This window comes from Manis pentadactyla, chromosome 17 (assembly GCF_030020395.1).
Source record: "Manis pentadactyla isolate mManPen7 chromosome 17, mManPen7.hap1, whole genome shotgun sequence".
NCBI classification, from domain to species: domain Eukaryota; kingdom Metazoa; phylum Chordata; class Mammalia; order Pholidota; family Manidae; genus Manis; species Manis pentadactyla.
The window spans coordinates 7910890-7927801 of NC_080035.1; the positions used below are offsets into that span (position 1 = coordinate 7910890).

At 42.4% G+C, this 16912-nt stretch overlaps 1 protein-coding gene across 14 annotated transcripts in view; it reads left to right on the top strand.

Annotated features, from left to right (window-relative positions):
* RCBTB2 (RCC1 and BTB domain containing protein 2) overlaps positions 1–16912 on the top strand; it is a 72293-nt gene that overhangs the window by 40149 nt on the left and 15232 nt on the right. For 12 of the 14 annotated variants that reach the window (XM_057494517.1, XM_057494519.1, XM_057494520.1 and 9 more), the window contains 4 exons: positions 5812–6002; positions 6516–6642; positions 8392–8531; positions 12283–12413. In XM_057494517.1, the coding sequence (XP_057350500.1) occupies positions 5812–6002; positions 6516–6642; positions 8392–8531; positions 12283–12413 (589 nt within the window). Of the gene's footprint in view, positions 1–5811; positions 6003–6515; positions 6643–8391; positions 8532–9289; positions 9626–12282; positions 12414–16912 lie in introns of those variants that run through there. The other 2 variants (XM_057494527.1, XM_057494522.1) reach the window with 2 other exon arrangements.

A 16912-nucleotide genomic window follows, 5' to 3' on the forward strand; every position in this document is an offset into this window, starting at 1 on the left:
TCCAGATATGGGGTGTGCTGAACCTAGGGTGGTGGCAGTTGGGAAATTACAGAGAAAGAGTCTGTGTTGTTTTTTTAAATTATTAAGGTATTGCTGATATACACTCTTATGAAGGTTTCACATAAAAAAACAATGTGGTTACTACATTTAACCATATTATAAAGTCGTGACCCATACCCCAATGCAGTCACTGTCCATCAGTGTAGTAAGATATCACAGATTCACTGTTTGCCTTCTCTGTGCTATGCTGTTTTCCCTGTGACCCCCCACACCATGTGTAATATACCCCTCAATCCCCATCTCCCTCCCCACCCTCCCTCCCACACCTCTCTCCTTTGGTAACCGCTAGACCCTTCTTGGAGTCTGTCAGTTTGCTGCTATTTTGTTACTTCAGTTTTGCTTCGTTGTTACACTCCACAAATGAGGGAAATCATTTGTCACTTCTCTTTCTCCGCGGCTTATTTCACTAAGCATGATACCCTCTAGCTCCATCCATATTGTTGCAAATGGTATGATTTGTTTCTTTCTTATGGCTGAATAGTATTCCATTGTGTATATGTACCACATCTTTATCCATTCATCTACAGATGGACACTTAGGTTGCTTCCATATCTTGGCTATTGTAAATAGTGCTGCTATAAACATAGGGATGCATATGTTTTTTAGAGTCTGAGAAGTTGTATTCTTTGGGTAAATTCCAAGGAGTGGGATTCCTGGGTCAAATGCTTTTATATTTTTAGTTTTTTGAGGAACCTCCATACTGCTTTCCACAATGGTTGAACTAGCTTACAGTCCCACCAGCAGTGTAGGAGAATTCCCCTTTCTCTGCATCCTTGCCAGCATTTGTTGTTCTTAGTCTTTTCAATGCTGGCCATCCTTACTGGTGTGAGGTGATATCTCATTTTGGTTTTAATTTGCATTTCCCTGATGATTAATAATTGGAGCATCTTTTCATGTGTCTGTTGGCCATTTGAATTTCTTCTCTGGAGAACTGTCTTTTCATATCCTCTTCCCCTTTTTTTAATTGGGTTATTTGCTTTTTGGGTGTTGAGTTCTTTATATATTTTGGAAGTTAACCCCTTGTTGGATATGTCATTTACAAGTATATTCTCCCATACAGTAGCATGCCTTTTTCTTCTGTTGATGGTGTCCTTTGCCATAAAGAAACTCTTTCGTTTGTTGTAGTTCCATGTGTTCATTTTTGCTTTTGTTCCCCTTGCTTGAGGAGATGCGTTCAGGAAGAAGTTGCTCATGCTTATATTCAGGAGATTTTTGCCTATGTTTTTTCCTAAGAGTTTTGTGGTTTCATGACTTACATTCAGGTCTTTGATCCATTGTGAGTTTACTTTTATGTATGGGGTTAAACAATAATCCAGTTTCATTCTCTTGCATGTAGCTGTCCAGTTTTGCCAACACCAGTTGTTGAAGAGACTGTCATTTCCTCATTGTGTGTCCATGGCTCCTTTTATCATATATTAATTGACCATATATGGTTGGGTTTATGTCAGGGCTCTCTAGTGTGTTCCATTGGTCTATGGGTCTGTTCTTGTGCCAGTACCAAATTGTCTTGATTACTGTGGCTTTGTAGTAGAGCTTGAAGTTGGGGAGCATAATCCCCCCAGCTTTATTCTTCTTTCTCAGGATTGCTTTGGCTATTCAGGGTTTTGTGGTTCCATATGAATTTTAGAACTATTTGCTCTAGTTCACTGAAGAATGCTGTTGGTATTTTGATAGGAATTGCATTGAATCTGTAGATTGCTTTAGACAGGTTTGCCATTTTGACAATATTAATTCTTACTATCCATGAACACGAAATGTGTTTCCATTTATTGGTATCTTCTTTAATTTCTCTCATGAGTGTCTTGTAGTTTTCAGCATATAGGTCTTTCACTTCTTTGGTTAGGTTTATTCCTAGGTATTTTATTATTTTTGATGTAACTGTGTATGGAATTGTTTTCCTGATTTCTCTTTCTGCTAGTTAATTGTTAGTGTATAGGAATGCAACAGATTTCTGTGTATTTTGTATCCCACAAGTTTGCTGAATTCAGCTATTAGATCTAATAGTTTTGGAGTGGATTCTTCATGGTTTTTTATGTAAAATATCATGTCATCTGCAAACAGGGACAGTTTAACTTCTTCCTTGCCAGTCTGGATGCCTTTCATTTCTTTCTGTTGTCTGATTGCTGTGGCTAGGACCTCCAGTACTATGTTGAATAAAAGTGGGGAGAGTGGGCATGCCTGTCTTGTTCCTGATATTAGGGGAAAAGCTTTCAGCTTCTCACTGTTAGGTATGATGTTGGCTGTGGGTTTGTCATATATGGCCTTTATTATGTTGACTTACTTGCCCTCTATACCCATTTTGTTGACAGTTTTTATCATGAATGGATGTTGAATTTTGTCAAATGCTTTTTCTGCATCTATGTAGATGATCATGTGATTTTTGTCCTTCTTTTTGTTGATGTGGTGGATGATGTTGATGGATTTTAGACTATTGTACCATCCTTGCTTCCCTGGGATAAATCCTACTTGATCATGATGGATGATCTTTTTGATGTATTTTTTATTTGGTTTGCTAATATTTTGTTGAGTATTTTTGCATCTACGTTCATCAGGGATATTGGTCTGTAATTTTCTTTTTCGGTGGGGTGTTTGCCTGGTTTTGGTATTAGAGTGATGCTGGCTTCATAGAAAGAGTTTGGAAGTATTCCATCTTCTTCTACTCTTCGGAAAACTTTAAGGAGGATGGGTATTAGGTCTTCACTAAATGTTTGATAAAATTCAGCAGTGAATCCGTCTGGTCCAGGTGTTTTGTTCTTAGGTAGGTTTTTGATTACCAGTTCAATTTCGTAGCTGCTAATTGGTCTGTTCAGATTTTCTGTTTCTTCCTGGGTCAGCCTTGGAAGGTTGTATATTTCTAGAAAGTTGTCCATTTCTTCTAGGTTATCCAGTTTGTTAGCATATAAATTTTCATAGTATTCTCTAATAATTCTTTGTATTTCTGTGGTATCTGTAGTTATTTTTCCTTTCTCATTTCTGATTCTGTTTATGTGTGTAGACTCTCTTTTTTTCTTTGTAAGTCTGGCTAGGGGTTTATCTATTTTGTTTATTTTCTCGAAGAACCAGCTCTTGCTTTCATTGATTCTTTCTATTATTTTATTCTTTTCAATTTTATTTATCTACTGACTTTGGGCCTCATTCGTTCTTCTTTTTCTAGTTTCGTTAATTGTGAGTTTAGACTGCTCATTGGGATTGTTCTTCTTTCCTGATGTAGGCCTGTATTCCAATATACTTTTCTCTTAGCACGGCCTTCACTGCATCCCACAGATTTTGTGGTCTTGAATTATCGTTGTCATTTGTCTCCATATATTGCTTGATCTCTGTTTTTATTTGGTCATTGATCCATTGCTTATTTAGGAGGATGTTGTGAAGCCTCCATGTGTTTGTGGGATTTTCCATTTTCTTTGCATAATTTATTTCTAGTTTCATACCTTTGTGATCTGAGATCCTGGTTGGTACAATTTCAATGTTTTTGAATTTACTGAAGCTCTTTTTGTGGCCTAGTATATGATCTGTTTTTGAAAATATTCCATGTGCAATTGAGAAGAATGTGTGTTTTGCTGCTTTCGGGTGTAGAGTTCTGTAGATGTCTGTTAGGTCCATCTGTTCTAATGTGCTGTTCAGTGCCTCTGTGTCCTTACTTATTTTCTGTCTGGTTGATCTGTCCTTCAGAGTGAGGGGGGTGTTGAAGTCTCCTAGAATGAATTCATTGCATTCTATTTCCTGTTTTAACTCAGTTAGTATTTGTTTCACATATGTAGGTGCTCCTGTGTTGGAAGCATAGATATTTATAATGGTTATATCTTCTTGTTGGACTGAGCCCTTTATCATTATGTAATGTCCTTCTTTGTCTCTTGTTACTTTCTTTGTTTTGAAGTCTATTTTGTCTGATACTAGTACTGCAACTCCTGCTTTTTTCTCCCTATAGTTTGCATGAAATATCTTTTTCCATCCCTTCACTTTTAGTCTGTGTATGTCTTTGGGTTTAAAGTGAGTCTCTTGTAGGCAGCATGTAGATGGGTCTTGTTTTTTTATCCATTCGGTGACTCTCTGTCTTTTGATCGGTGTATTCCGGCCATTTACATTTAGGGTGATTATCGATAGGTATGTACTTATTGCCATTTCAGGCTTTAGATTTGTGGTTACCAAAGGTTCATGGTTAACTTTCTTACTATCTAAGAGTCTGACTTTACAAAAGGTTCTTTTTTTCTTCTCCTTTTTCTTCTTCCTCCATTCTTTATATATTAGGTATCATATTCTGTACTGTTTGTCTATCACTTGACTGACTTTCTTGATAGTTGAATTAATTTTGTATTTGCTTAGTAATTAACTATTCTACTTTCTTTGCTATAGTTTTATTACCTCTGTGACAGCTATTAAACCTTAGAAACACTTCCATCTATAGCAGTCCCTCCAAAGTACACTGTAGTGATGGTTTGTGGGATGTAAACTCTCTCAACTTTTGCTTATTTGGAAATTGTTTAATCCCTCCTTCAAATTTAAATGATAATCTTGCTGGATAAAGTAATCTTGGTTCCAGGCCCTTCTGCTTCATTGCATTAAATACATCATGCCACGCCCTTCTGGACTGTAAGGTTTCTGCTGAGAAGTCTGATGTTAGCCTGATGGGCTTTCCTTTCCTTTGTATGTGATTTTATTTCTCTCTCTGGATGCTTTTAACAGTCTGTCCTTATCCTTGATCTTTGCCATTTTAATTATTATTTGTCTTGGTGTTGTCTTCCTTGGGTCCCTTGTGTTGGGAGCTCTGTGGATCTCCATGGCCTGAGAGACTATCTTCTTACCCAGATTGGGGAAGTTTTCAGCAGTTACCTCCTCAAAGACACTGTACCTACTCTCCTGAGGAGGCTGTAGGTAATTGCCACCAGACTTTACCAGACTTCACTCTCTCTCTTCTTCTTCTGGTACCCGTATAATGCGAATATTGTTCCATTTGGATTGGTTGAGTCTGTGTTTTTTATTAGTGGGGTATTCTGGAGAAAGTGGTAAGTCAAGAGGGAGAAGTCTAGTGTGACTGTAGTTCTGAGCCTGTGGCACTGTGGAGGTTGGTCCCTTTGTTGCTGTAGCAAAATCAAGATGGTGACCTCACTTGGGGCAAAATACTCTATTATCTTCTTGAAATATGTATGGTGTCTTATTCTTCAAGAAAAGTAATTATTTCTAAATAAAAAAAAACAGTGTTTTCCTTTAGACAGCATCCGAGAGCTACCTCTCATGCATTATGCCCTGGTTTCAACACATGTTGATCCCATAAAACTGCTCTCTTAGGTTCTGTAGGTAGTGATATAGGTAGTGAGTTAGAACTACTGAATGTACTGTTTGCAAAGTGAGTTGGGGTAACCCAGAGCTTGCTCCATTTATCCCTAAAATTGGTGAAGTTTGAATAAAAATATTTGTTGACCCTGGGTCGAAAGGGCCCAAGTCTTTATTATCTACTTCAATGAGTAACGTTTGAAAAAAAAAAATTAAATCACCTTTTTGTGGTCTCTTCTCTCTTGGATCATACTTGAATTTTGAAGCTAGATGGTATATGTTTCTATAGGCCAACTGGCTAGAAATGGTAACTTCTTGAGTCATAAGTGCCTTTGAAGTATAACTTAAATATGAATAACTGGTGCATGAAAATTGAGGAGATTGTGTTTCTTGTTTTGCTTTTTAAATCAGTTAAACATAACAGAAGGCAAATCAGCTGGTTTCTTCTCCTGTTTACCATGTGTACTTGGTCTCTGCATTTAGAATCATAGAGGTTGCAGCCTGCCACTCTGGCCACACATCTGCTGCCAAGACACAGGGCGGGCACGTGTACATGTGGGGCCAGTGCCGGGGCCAGTCGGTGACCCTGCCCCACCTCACCCACTTCTCCTGCACGGACGACGTGTTCGCCTGCTTTGCCTCTCCTGCTGTCTCGTGGCGCCTCCTCTCCGTGGGTGAGCTGGCCTCTGTCCATCTGGGGGGTGGCCTAAAATCTAGGAAGAAGCTCTGGTGCTTTTATTTTGGTAGTAAGGACTTTACGTGCAGTCATGTATAATTTATTTCTCTCTAATAGGTTCCTGTGAAAGGGAACTAATTTGATTTTTCTTAAAAGTATCTGAAACCACCATATACTAAGTTAAAGTTTGATTTTATTTGACTAATTTTTAATTTTGTAAATGGTGTCTTTTATTTTTGGGTACTATATTTGCTCAGACATTCAAAACTTCATCTGGTGAAGTAGTTTGGGCCTTTTTAGTTGTTTTGCTGGCTTTATGAAATGTGCATGAGGTTCTCATCCTTGATGACTACAGAGATGCAAACTGTATTAGCACAAAGAAGTGCTGCTCAGTTGGTCACTAATTTGGGAAATTGGTGTTTTCATGAGTGTCAACAGAACAATGCTCCATTCCAGCCTGCATTTTCATTTCATGTGTAGTTAACTCCAAAAACTTTGGTGTCACCCTTAGAACCTGACGACCACCTCACAGTGGCTGAGTCACTGAAGAGGGAGTTTGACAACCCCAACACTGCAGACCTGAAATTTCTGGTGGATGGAAAGTACATTTATGCACATAAAGTCCTTCTAAAAATTAGGTAAGCAATCATTTATTTTTAGAATTGAAATAAATACATTTATTGTTTTCTAAGTGTCCAAGGAACTATGCTAGGCATTTTAGTAATCATGAAAAAACGTAAGTCTGTTTTTTCCCTTCTGAATGTGCAGTGCAGCGGGGAGGTGGGGCTCACACTATGCATGACACAGGAAACACCGGAGGCCGTATGCAGTGAATGCTAGGCTCAGTTCAGGTAATGAGCACTGGAAGCTTTCTCAGCAGCTCACAGATGTCTGCTCACCTCGGCATTAGAAAGCAGCCAGCTGGCCCTTGGTGCATGTGTCCTGCACTGAGTGCTGTGTGTACTGCTGTGATACCTCCCCATCTACGAACTGAGCTCAGTCACTGTCCTAAATCGGTTGTGGGACAGTGAGCTTTTAGATGCTTGAAAAAAGAGAAGAAAAGGCCTTTCCAGAGCAACAAGGTCAAGGGGCGAAGTTAACACAGATTTTAAAAATTAAATTTATTGATGAATAATGTTTGAGCTGCATCCACTCAAGGTGTGCAGTTGGGGGTCTTTTGCCCACAACTGTATGTTTTCTGTTCATGGTATGTGGGTACCTGTGAAATCACTGTCCCAAATAAAGATGTGGAATGTTTCCAACACCTGTCAGAGATCTTTGAGGTCTGGGGAAACCACTGATCTTTCTGTCACTACAGATTAGTTAGCATTTTCTAGAAGTTTATGTAAATGTAATTATACAGGATGCATTCTTTTTGTGGATGGCTTCTCTCTCTTGGCACAATGATTTTTAAAGTGTTTTCATATTTAAATCCTACAACAGTGAATCACAAACTCAGTATGGCATTTTAGTCTCAAGTTCACCTCTTAGTAAGGTCAGGCTGTGCAACATATATTACTTTTACTATAGCCCACAAGTCTTCATAAAGGGGAGGGTGTATTAGTTTGCTAGCACTGCTGTAACAAAATACTCTAAATGTAATGTATTCTTTCACAGTTCTGGAGGCTAGAAGTCCAAGACTGAGGTGTGGCAGGGTGGGTTCCTTCTGAGGTCTGTGAGGGAGAATCTGCCTCAGGACCCTCTGGCATTTGGTGGCCAGCTGGCAGTCTTTGGCATTCCTGGGCTCATAGCAACACAACTCCAGTATTCACATGGCAGTTTCCCTGCGTGCATGTCTGTGTCCAAATTCCCCCTTTTCCATAAGGACACCAGTCATGTTGGATTGGAGCCTGCCCTCATGACCTCATTGTAACTTGATTACCTCTTTACCCAAAATTGTTACATTAAAATAAAGACCCTTTCACCCAAAATTGTTACGTTCTGAGGCTAAGGCTTCAATATATGAATTTTGGGGGACACAATTTGACCATAACAAGTGGTGAAGAAACAAAATTACTCACAGTTTATAAAAATAAACCCATATGATTTCTATGAATGCTGCTCAGTGGACACGGTGTGGGAATAATGCCTGGGGGTGTAGCACTGTCTCCACTCCACGTGGCATGGCCACAGGTGCAGCTCCACCACCACAGGTTGGCATTTGCAGCTTTGGTGAATAAACTATGGTTTGAGAACTTGCAGCCCCCAGAGGAAGCGAGGGACCAGGCAAGGACATGAGGTGTGCCATCTGGAGAGATTCAGTGTGGTGCGGTGTTTCCCCTTTCTCCTTGTTTATCTGCCCTTCAGCCCCGGAGCATTTGCTCCTCTGGTAGGTCATCTGCTCTTGCTCAGAAACTAGGACCTGATGTGCCTCTTTGCTTCTTCAGGTGTGAACATTTTCGTTCTTCGTTGGAAGACAATGAGGATGATATTGTAGAAATGAGTGAATTTTCATACCCTGTGTACCGGGCCTTCCTGGAATACCTGTACACTGACAGCATCAGCCTTTCTCCTGAGGAGGCTGTAGGTAATTGCCACTAGACTTTACCAAGAGATTGGCGACGTGCTAAGTAACTGGCAGGGTGGTTGCTGTAGAGCCTAAATGGAAGTTGCTTGGGAGGGTAAACACAAAAGCAATTCTCTTATTGTGTGTGGAACCCAAAGCCTTTTCCCTTGTTACCACGTCATACAAAGGTTGAACGGATAGATTAAGTAAGAGGTGGATGAATTATCAAAAAAACATCATCGTCGCTGTGGAGCAGGTGTCATTCTTCCTTAATTCACTGCACACAAGCATTGTACATGACTTTATAACTTACCATACCTGCTGCCCTCAAGATGTCTGCAATATAAAAAGATAAAGTGCACATAATAATGAGTTCTTCTGTTCTCCATAGCTGTGAATTTCTCTCCCAGGTGGCTTGGGACAGAACACTGGTCTGGTGCCTTCTGTCAGGAAGGTAGTAAAGGCCATTTGCCACACCTCAGGTTCTCTGACAGTGAAAAGCAACACTGGTCATCAAATAGCAAAGAGTAAAAACACAAATTTCAGCAATATTATTGGCCAGAGGTAGAGGAATTAAAGAATTAGTTCCATAAGGAACTAAAGGAAGAGCTCGACCCTCACGTATTTGAATTAAATATTCACTTTACATGTATAATTTCAGTAACACTTTTTAGCAGATCAACATTTAATTTTCCTCAGGTAAGCAAAATTCTGATTTCTGAAGTTTCCCTTCCTTCCTTTGCGAATGTTTTTGTGCCCATACCCACTACGTGCCGCAGCTCCTCTTGGTGTCTGAACACTTAGTGTCCCGCGGAGCCAGCACGCAGCCGAGGCCCACCCGCCCTGGGCGGCCGACCCCCGCGGGAGGAGCGCCCTGAGCGTGGGGACCAGTGCATGCAGAGGCCCGAGACAGGAACAAGTTCCGCGTGTGCAGGGAGAGGGAGGCCAGGGTGGTCGGAGCGAGGCAGACGGGGCGGTAGGAATCGGCGCGAAACCGTGCCAGGCCCTGGAGTTCATGGCGAAGAGCTTGAGCTTTATTCGTGGTGTGATGGAAAGCCGCGGTACGTTTTGGGCATAAGGGTTGGTCATTTCGGATTTGCTTTGACTCTAACAGTAAAATCCTTAAAAAGTGGCTTAAACATGATGGTTCGATGTTTCTTTCTCTCACACAGGGGGGGGAGGAGGCACCCCCACTGCCCTCACGGTCCAGGACAGCATTTGTATCATAGGCAGCAGGATGGAGGAAGGGACAGTGACAAAGGGGCAAAGGGCGAACCCCAGGGTCTCTCAGGGAGGGTCCTGGAAGTCCCACTCACTTGGCACCACGGACCAGAGGTGACCGAGGCCATGACCCCTCTGGGTAGGAGGTCAGGAAGTGGTCATTTCCACATGGCCCTGGTTCAGCCGAACAGTGTGTGGTTTTGAAAGAAAGGGAGAATGGATTTGCGTCTATGCAGTAGGTGCGGAGGCACCCGGCACCTTCTCCCACAGGAGTGATACGACTGTAATGGCGTCAGTGGTGCCAGGTGATGGTAACGCCGGGTTAGGCTGGAGGAGCAGTGGAGGTGCTGAAAAGAGATCAGATTCTTAAAGATGGAGCTCATGGGGTTTATTGACAGATGGGATATGGGGTGTGAGGAAAGAGGATTGACTGCTCCGAGGCGGCGGCCTGCGCTGTTGGGTTGATGGAAGCACCACTTACAGGGAGCACTGGGTTTTGCTCTTGAGTTTGAAAACTCAGAGGAGTTTCAGTTGCTTATTAGACATCTGCATGGCAGTTTTTTTTACAGGCCCTCCTCTAACATTTGCAGGGTCCTGGGCAAGAGTCCAAACGGAGGCCTACATACCATTTGTCTAAAGATTCAAAGTTTTATGTCAGGCTATCAAACTTCAGAAAAAATACACAGAATGCTCATACCTCAAAATGTATATCTTCATTGAGAACTGACAGGCCAGGTTTGAGTATTCATTGGAAGTTAGAGACCCTTGGTGTTCTCTGCTGGAACACATGGGCACAGAAGGACAGGCTCCTGACCTCTAGCTTGCAGCCTGCCATCTTTCTTTACCTACCACCAGGTACATCCTACATCATAAGGGGGGCTTGGGCATACCACCTGCATATCCAAGCCCCAGTCACCCCCAGCCCAGGCCAACCCTTGTCTGCACATTAGGGGCATGGTCTCTAGGGAAGGAAATATCCATGTATGTGGCATCAGGGCCAGTTAGGCACAGAATCCTAGGGTTCCAGGTACCCAAATTGTGGTCTAGGAGTGGGTGCGTGTCTCCTTGGCCATCTGTGGTGAGGCGTGTGCCTGGATGAGCTGTAGAGCTGGGCCTCCATGAGCAGCGGCCCGGGCGGGCTCCCCCCTCAGGTCAGGGCATGTGCGTATGTGTGGATGTGACTGAAGCTTGGCTGTGTGTGGTCTGTGATAAGGATTTGGGAGTCTCTGAGAACTGGCCAAAAACAATTGAGTCACTCACAACTCTCAAGATTTCAGTGTCTTCCTATGGGCCATAGGCCTTTCTTCTATAAATTTTTTAATTTGTCATGTTACAATGAAAGCAAGCTTACAACATAATTTTTACCACATGTACAAAACTTACTAGCAGGTGCAAAAACAGTTAATGTAAGAGTGTTGAAATCCTGGCTTCCTGTCTTTTAGGCCCTTTATGAAGTATGTTGCAGGAGAGGTTAGCTTGAAGTAGGTGTGACAGTTTTCTAGCAGCAGGATTCAGCTTACTTTTGATAGGTGGCAACCCAGGACTGAATGTAGACCAAGCGAATGTACCTCTCTAAGCAAGCTCAGCTCACAAGGCTTGCACCCAATTCATGCAAGAGTGGAAGGACCCTCACAAGATTTCTAGCCAAACCATGTATCTGAACACCACTCATTTCACAGCGATAAGGTAGTTGTCATATTCTTTACACTAATTAACAAACGCCGTAATGAAGGTGGCCATATCCAAAGCCCTGGAGAAAGATCTTTGACATGGTAACTGACCACTCACGGCCAACCCCACTAGAGTACTTTATGTTATATTGTCCCTTGGGGTGGATTAAAATTAATTTACATATGCATATCACTCTGTTGAATGGTTTGAACATAGGTGACAGATAACAGAATCATCGGTATGGGTGTCACGAAGAGGAACACCAACAACCACATTAAATGCTGTGTAAACGTTGAGTAGGATGAAACCAGAGACCAGCCTGGGGAAGCCCTGAGTGCCAGTCACTGGTGTGTCAGGGAGCAGAGAGGATGGGGTGGGATTCTGCAGTATGGCTTGAGGTCACAGTGGGAGGTGAATGAATGGAGGCAGCAAAGAGGATGGACTCCCCAGGAGGTGTAGAGAGGCAGAGAAGTGGGGTAGCAGGAGGCAGATATATGTCCATGAAAGGTGCTGCTGCTTTCTTTTTTAAAAATACAGGTGCTATTACAGCATGTGTCTATCTGATGGGCATGACCCAGGAAGAGAAGATAGTGATAATGCAGGGAAAGGCTTAGAGGAGCATTTCTAGGGAAAACATGAAAGCCGCTTTCACTGTGCTCCTGTTTCCTACAGCGCCTGTTTGCCTTTTGCATTTGCTCAGTTGAGCCACGTTCTCAGGTACAGCCGCATGCTCAGAGTGAGTCAGCGCACATCTTTATTTACGCAGCTCTTCACTCACATCAGACTCAGAACAATGTCAAAATCATCTCTGAAGGGTTTGAGGGAGTTTAAATCAGGATGCTTGAAATCAGACCCCCTGATAAACATCTCGTTCTGCCAGGACTGCTAGATTTGGCTACATTTTATAGAGAAAATCGTTTGAAAAAGCTCTGCCAGCAAACCATCAAGCAAGGCATCTGTGAGGAGAACGCCATCGCCCTGCTGTCGGCCGCTGTGAAGTACGACGCTCAGGTAAAGAGCATCCCTTCCAGTTCCTGACCCCCTGGCAAAAGTTAAGTTAGGTGTCTAGTTCACTCATTAAACTAAAGCTCTAGGTAGATTAAAGATTTAATGTAAACAAATACAGTCACCAAAGTTTGAAAAACATGTTAAGTGAATGTATATATATAATGTTAGGATGCACCTCAAAGGTGTAAAGGGTCAGGAGTGATAGATCTGATTTTAAGACAATAAAAAAGTGTTTATACATCAAAAAATGCCCCAGATATAAATGAGAAGCTAAGTGGCACACTGGGAAAAATATTTCCAACATGTAATAAAGCAAGTTTACTGTACTTAATGTACAATTCTTCAAAAACAAACAAATATGATCGAAAAGAATGGACCAAAGAACAAATGGATTTATGAACAAATGAAAAAATATAAAGGAAAACAAGGTGTAATTTTTCATCTGTCAAGCTTGGGGGAATATATTTTTGGAAATAATACACTCAGAATAATGGGATATTCTGTATGGAGAATTGGTACAGTCATTCTGGGGGGCAGTATAGTATGTATTAAAAATCCTTAAAGATGTAATTCTTTAAAGACATCATAGGAATTTATCTTAAGGAAGTAATCATGGATTTGGACAAACATTTAGCTTCAAAGATGTTTATTGTAGTTAATTTTCAAAAATTTAAATTTTTAAAAAAATTTATGAAAGGATAATGTGAACAATAGTGGATTGTTTAACTATAGAATGATGAAATTATTCAGTGTATAAAACCAATAATTTGAACATCTTAAACTTGCACAATGTTATATGTCAAATATATCTCTCAATAAAGCTGGAAAATATTTAAAAACTAAATAATTATGGAGCTATTCAAAATATATCACTAATTGAAAAACTATGGCCCTATTTTAAATTTCTTTTAAAGTATAAATAACCAAATTTAAAAAGACAATATTGTTATCTACATAGGAAAAGACTGAAAAATATAGTCAATGATCATCTTTGGATGGTAGGATTATGGATAACATTTATCTCCTTATCTTTGCTTGTTTTTTCCTGAACTTTCTACATTGACCATGTATTGTTCTGGTAATAAAGGAAAGAAAATGTGTCTTAGAGCTAAATCTTCAGGAAACAGGCCATCTTTCTTGGAGTCAGTTTCCTTTAGGCATTAGGATATCCTTTCCTTTGGTCAAAAAAACAGGGACATTTTAGTGGTGGGAGGAAAAGGGTTATAACTTTTCTGCTTATATAAATAATAATATGCTTATTAAAGAAAATTTGAAAAATATAGGAAGTGTGAGGAAGGAAATGACTCACTGACCAGAGAACATTAGCAGTTTCATACAGCTCCTTCTGATTTTTTCTTAGGTTACATTGTGTGTATCTATCTAAATATTTGATTTTTTTTTCCACCTAACATTTAATAAAAATCTTACCCACCTTGAAACACTGACATTTGAAAGCATAGTGAATGTCTTTCGCTATGGTAATAATATATTCGGCACTTACAACATGTAAAATGCTTCACAGCCAAGCAAAATTGATGTGTTTTGCTGGAGTTTGTTAGTCATGGTGATAAATTTGGACTCTGGTGGGCTGCCTCAGATGTGAGATAGTGACCACACTGTTTCCATCGGAACAGTCTTCATTTCTAAGACTTTGGTATTCTCTGTTACGTGAATTATTTTTATGGTGGTCACTTTCCAGCCCTCTGGGTTCTAGAAAGTAGCTCTTTGAGAAACGGCAGGGACTTTGATTTGCTCACACCCATATCCCTGGGCCCTAAGATAGTGCCTGACACATAGTAGGTGCTCATTATTTATTTACTTAATGATGTTCAGTTTTGCCCTTACAGGCACCATGTCTTACTACAGCCTGTCCACCTAAGTGGTGTTTGTTGTACTCTAAGCACAATAGGCCACAAGTAGACAGTTATGTATACTTAACATAAAAGTCTTTATACATAAAGGACAATGTATGTGATTTGATTAGTGTTTTTATTTGCTGACTCTTAATCAAGCAAGAAAAGGTCTTTTTCAGCAAATTATTATCCCTCATACTAGCTTACCACTTAACAATTAATATGAGCCAGGGATTATTATACAAAGTGCAGTTCATATCTTGTTTAATCCTCAAAAGAACCACATAAGATATAGGCATTATTATTATTTGTCCCAATTTACAAATAAGGAAGCTGAAGCTCAGAGAGATTAAGTAAATTCTTAATAAGCTAGTAAACTGTAAAACTAGAATGCAATCTAAGATTTAACAAATTGAAAAACCATACATTTAACTACAGTTCTCTATTACTGTCCATATTTTAAAATCAGCAGTGTTTATTCATTGATTCAACAAATATTGGCTGAGTCCTGGCACTGTTCTGGGAAGTAGGGGCGCAGCAAGACAATAAAATGGATCGAAATCCCTGCCCTCAAGGGATACGTTCTGGTTCAGGGAGATGGGCAGTAAATAAACAAGTACAATATATGGTATGTTAGATGGTGACGAGATACGGGGAAAGTAAGGTAGGGAAGGGAGCTGGGAGAGCCAGGCTGAAGTGAGAGTTGAGAGTTTCAACAGTGGCCCGGAAAGGGGGGCCGTCACTGAGAAGGCGGCTTGAGCAAAGGCCTGGGCGGTCAGCAGCCCCGCGGCAGGCAGGGTGCGGGCAGGAGGGGGGGGGCGCGGCGCTGGGGCCGGGGTCGGGGTCGGGGGCGCCGCCCGAGCGGGCCGGAGGAGGGCTTGGGGCGCCAGTGCCCAGTGAGAACAGGGTGAGGACCGGTGGTTGGTGAGGGGCCGCCACCCGGTGATGGCGGCGGGTTGGCCAGTGTGGAGATGGTGACCGGTGGTTCGGTTTGAATATATTTTGAAGGTCGAACCAACAGGATTCTCTCATGAGTTGGTTGCCATGAGAAGGATGAAATTGTCATTTACGGAGAGAGGGGAGACTGGGAGGAGCAGCAGTCTGGGGAAACAGCAGGTTTGGTTTAGAATGTGAAGTGTGGTGTCTTGAGCATCCGCATGAAAACGCGTGATAAGCAAGGCGGGTGAACAAGCCTGACGGTCAGGGGAAGGTCGTCGGTGGAGGAGACGGGCGCTGGGGGGACTTTCCCCGGGGCACCTGAGCCGAGCGGTCAGGGAGGTGGGGAGACGCCGGCAGGGGAGGGGCAAAGCCGGGAGACTGTGTCCTGGGTGTCCTGGGTGTCAGCGAGGGGTGGGGGGTGGCGGGCCGGCCCCTGGGCGGGCGCTGTCACTCAAGCGGGCTGACGACTGGGAGCCCAGGGTGGGTTGGGCGAGTCCAGCTGGCCGGCCAGGAGCGCCACGGGGCAAGGCTCCCCGGAGGATGGAGGGGAGGAACCGGCAGTGGGGAATGTAGACCACCTTTCGCAGGAGCTTCACTCTAAAGAGATGAAAAGAAGCCGACTTCGTGGTGATTGGAGGGGCAGATGAGGCAAAAGGATGTTTTACTGTTGGAATCTGAAGGAAACTGCAGCCTGTCTGCGTACTGATGCAGACGGGCCAGTCAGGGCGCCCAAGAGGTGTTCTTGGGGGCCTGGCGCCAAGGGGATCTGGCGAAGGACCAGGGGAGCAGCCCCAGGCGGGGCATGAACGAGGTCCGGGGCCGCGGGAAGGGGGGGAGGTGACGCTTGCTGGCAGAGGTTCTCCGTTCCGTGCCCTTTGCTCGGTGAAAGAGGAAGTAGTGCTCACCGAGAGCAAGGGCGGGGCAGCAGGGGGGCTGCAGGCGAGAGCCCCGCGGGAGAGTGCCGAGGAAATGTGGGCGCGTCACCGGACAGAACAAGGGCCCGCCTTGACCCGGAATCCGGATGAGGCCGCAGTGTTGAAAGTGGAAGCACAACTCTTTTCTGAAAACAATGGGGGCCTTGTTTTATGTGGACAGAATGGCATTACAACCAGATATTACCATGAGACCAGATTTACTGGGTTCTTAGAATCACAGGTCTTTCCCATTCCTGTCCTTTAATAATTATGGCAAGTTCCCATTCTAGAAAAGTGAAGGATAACTTCTGATGGTCCTTTTGTTCTCCCATTAGTTAGCACTTTTACTGAAAACTGTCCAGATCCAGAGGCTTCATACTTCCTCACCACTTAACTACAAGCATTTATACTTTAACGTTCATGGTGTAATTATGAATTTCTCCCTCCCTCTCTGTAGAATTTGGCCACAGAGAGTGTGTCTCTTATTTCACTTTAGTGTGCTGTAAGACAAAAATGTCATTTCTAAACAATTAAACAGGAGTCTGCAATCTAAGTGGCTGTTGGTATATCAGCATATATTAATGTATCGTCACATGCCAGGTGTGTGTGTGGAGTTTTGCCTGACGACATCTCCTAGTGCACATGTGACCCTACCGGCTCACTGCTGGGTTCAGGGATGAAATAAATAGGCTTCCCTTATGTTTATTTCCTTACTTTGATTTGTGTGTACATTGGCATGGCTATCAGTATTGCTAATTTTTCTGTTTTTTCATCTTCAGCATTTGCTATAATTTAT